The following is a 2,500-nucleotide window of genomic DNA, read 5'->3' on the forward strand; positions in this document are numbered from 1 at the left end:
GCTCGTAATCTCAATATGGTGCATCTCTAGCATGAATTAAACTTTGTAACTTTTTCTCATAAATTAAACTTCTTCCTACGAGAGAAAATAGCAGAACTTTAATGTTCTTTAAAGGGTTTAAAGAAAAACAACTAAAAGGGGTATTTGGATGTAGGTTTCCACCAATCACAGTCGACCTCCTCTCTCCTCTCCACCAATCACAGACGACCTCCTCTCTCCTCTCTACCAATCAGAGACGACCTCCTCTCTACCAATCACGGACGACCTCCTCTCTCCTCTCCACCGATCACAGACGACCTCGTCTCTCCTCTCCAACGATCAGAGACGACCTCCTCTCTCCTCTCCACCAATGGGAGACGAGCCTCAGTCCACCTTGTGTTTCTCGACGACCTTCAGACGACCCTCGACGGCGCTCAGACGCGTCTCCACGGAGCCCGCCTCCTCCGAGGCCCCTCCCCCTCCCTGGGCCACGCCCAGGAGGACGTAGCCGAGGACCAATAGGGCGAGCCGAACCGCTGTGACGTCGGCGGGGGCGGAGCCGTCGCCGACGATCAGGCCGAACAGCCAGAGAACGGCGACGGTCTTCACCAACCTGGGGAGAGAACCCAACCAACCTGTTATTATCCCATTCTGACCTGAGATCAGATTCATACCAGGTTTTCCACTGGACACACACTGGTCTGATGAACCCATTCTGACCTGAGATCAGATTCTATAAAAATGTCAGTCGTTCTTCGATTTTTCAAGAAATAGCAGACCTACAAGCTCGTATCGCGCCACTCGGTGGCGCGCTACGAGCTTGTAGATCTGCTATTTTTCAATAGCTAAAGCATGACATGATGCCGACACCAAAATGGGTGCCCGGTCAGAATGGGTTAACATACTTCACAATACTACTTTTTTACCTCCAAAAACTAGGTACATAGCAAATAGCTAAGCCTAATAATTCAATATTTCAAACGTTCTTTCACAGAGAGGCTGATATTTGACAGTTTGTGGCGGTCGACAGTACTTACTTGCGTGCTCTGCTTGCGCACTAGTAGGCCATTTATGGGCAACACGCAAGTAGGCACTCCACAGAGTGCACTTCTAGTTACTTGCGCGAGCAGAGCGCGCAAGTAATAGTTTCGCCCGGCTCGTATGCACCGTCCCAGCCGTCCCGCCACTTTTGATGCATATGCACCGTCCCAGCAAACTGTGCCTGATTTGCTGGGACCAGATTACACATATATATATATATATATATATATAGTATATGTATAACTAGCTCTCAATGATGACGTAATAAAGATTTGGATTAAAGGACCCAGTTTTAACTAGAACTAAGATGAGAGAACATAATATTACTCCAGTTTTGGCATCACTGCACTGGCTTCCGGTGTTTTTAGGATTGATTTTAAAATTATTTTACTTGTCTATAAAGCCCTCAATGGTCTCGCACCTTCCTACCTACATGACTGCCTGCCTAAATATGTCCCAAACCGCCCCCTAAGGTCTTCCACCGCCGGCCTGCTCGCTTTGCCCAAAAAAATGGCAACTAAAAAATACGGGGAAGCAGCTTTTTGCTTCTACGGGCCGTCGGCATGGAACAAGCTCCCTCTGTACCTTCGTCAGGCAGCCTCTGTAGACATTTTTAAAGCTCAGCTCAAGACCCACTTCTACAACATTGCCTTTAATTAATTAATAATTAATTTAATTGATTGCCTTGCTTTTCTTTTATTCTCCATTGTTCTGTAAAGCACTTTGAGCTGCATTTGATGTCATGAAAGGTGCTATACAAATAAAGTTTTATTATTATTATTATTATTATTAATGCCAGAGTGTAATTGGTTTTCGATGGTGACGATATGTTTTAGTGTTGGGAGGATTAAAGGTAATGCTCTTATGCCAGAGTGTAACCAATGCCAGAGTGTAATTGGTTTTCGATGGTGACGTAATGACGATATGTTTTAGTGTCGGGAGGATTAAAGGTAATGCTCCTGTGTATACATGTATGTGATCTGGCACCACTGCCGTATCAGGCACAGTTTGCTGGGACGGTGCATAGTTTACGCATCAAAAGGGGCGGGTTGGCTGGGACTGCGTACGGCGCAAAGTAACCACAGTATACCGCTAATCAACTTACAAATGACATATACATAGTATATGTATATGTAATTGGTTGACAGTTTGTAGCGGTCGACAGTACTTGCACTTCTAGTTTAGTCTTGTCTTGGTTTTAGTCATCACTTCTAGTTTAGTCTTGGTTTTAGTCATCGGAAGAAAAAAGATCGTCATCGTTTTAGTCGACCAACCAGAAGAGCCGCCTCAGCAGTCCAATGAGCAGGCGGAGCGTGACGGACAGCAGCCAGTAGCCAATCAGAGCCAGCAGACCCCACTGGGCCACAGAGGCCACGCCCTCTGGGGTGAAGTGAGGGAACGGCAGCGACACTGTAAAACATTAAGAAATAACATGAATACACTGTAAAACATAATAACATGAATACACTGTAAGAAATAA

At 45.7% G+C, this 2,500-nt stretch overlaps 1 protein-coding gene across 1 annotated transcript in view; it reads right to left on the reverse strand.

The window, feature by feature from the left end:
* Positions 1–81: 81 nt before the first annotated feature.
* LOC310877087 (uncharacterized protein) overlaps positions 82–2,500 on the reverse strand; it is a gene marked incomplete at its 5' end in the record, with an annotated part of 9,697 nt that continues 7,278 nt past the window's right edge. Inside the window, 2 exons of the mRNA XM_083790775.1 lie at positions 82–592; positions 2,295–2,430. Of these exons, the coding sequence (XP_083646901.1) occupies positions 364–592; positions 2,295–2,430 (365 nt within the window). The 3' untranslated portion in view covers positions 82–363. The remainder of the gene's footprint in view (positions 593–2,294; positions 2,431–2,500) is intronic.

Source organism: Protomyctophum parallelum (assembly GCF_964188405.1).
Source record: "Protomyctophum parallelum genome assembly, chromosome: 2".
Taxonomy (NCBI): Eukaryota; Metazoa; Chordata; class Actinopteri; order Myctophiformes; family Myctophidae; genus Protomyctophum; species Protomyctophum parallelum.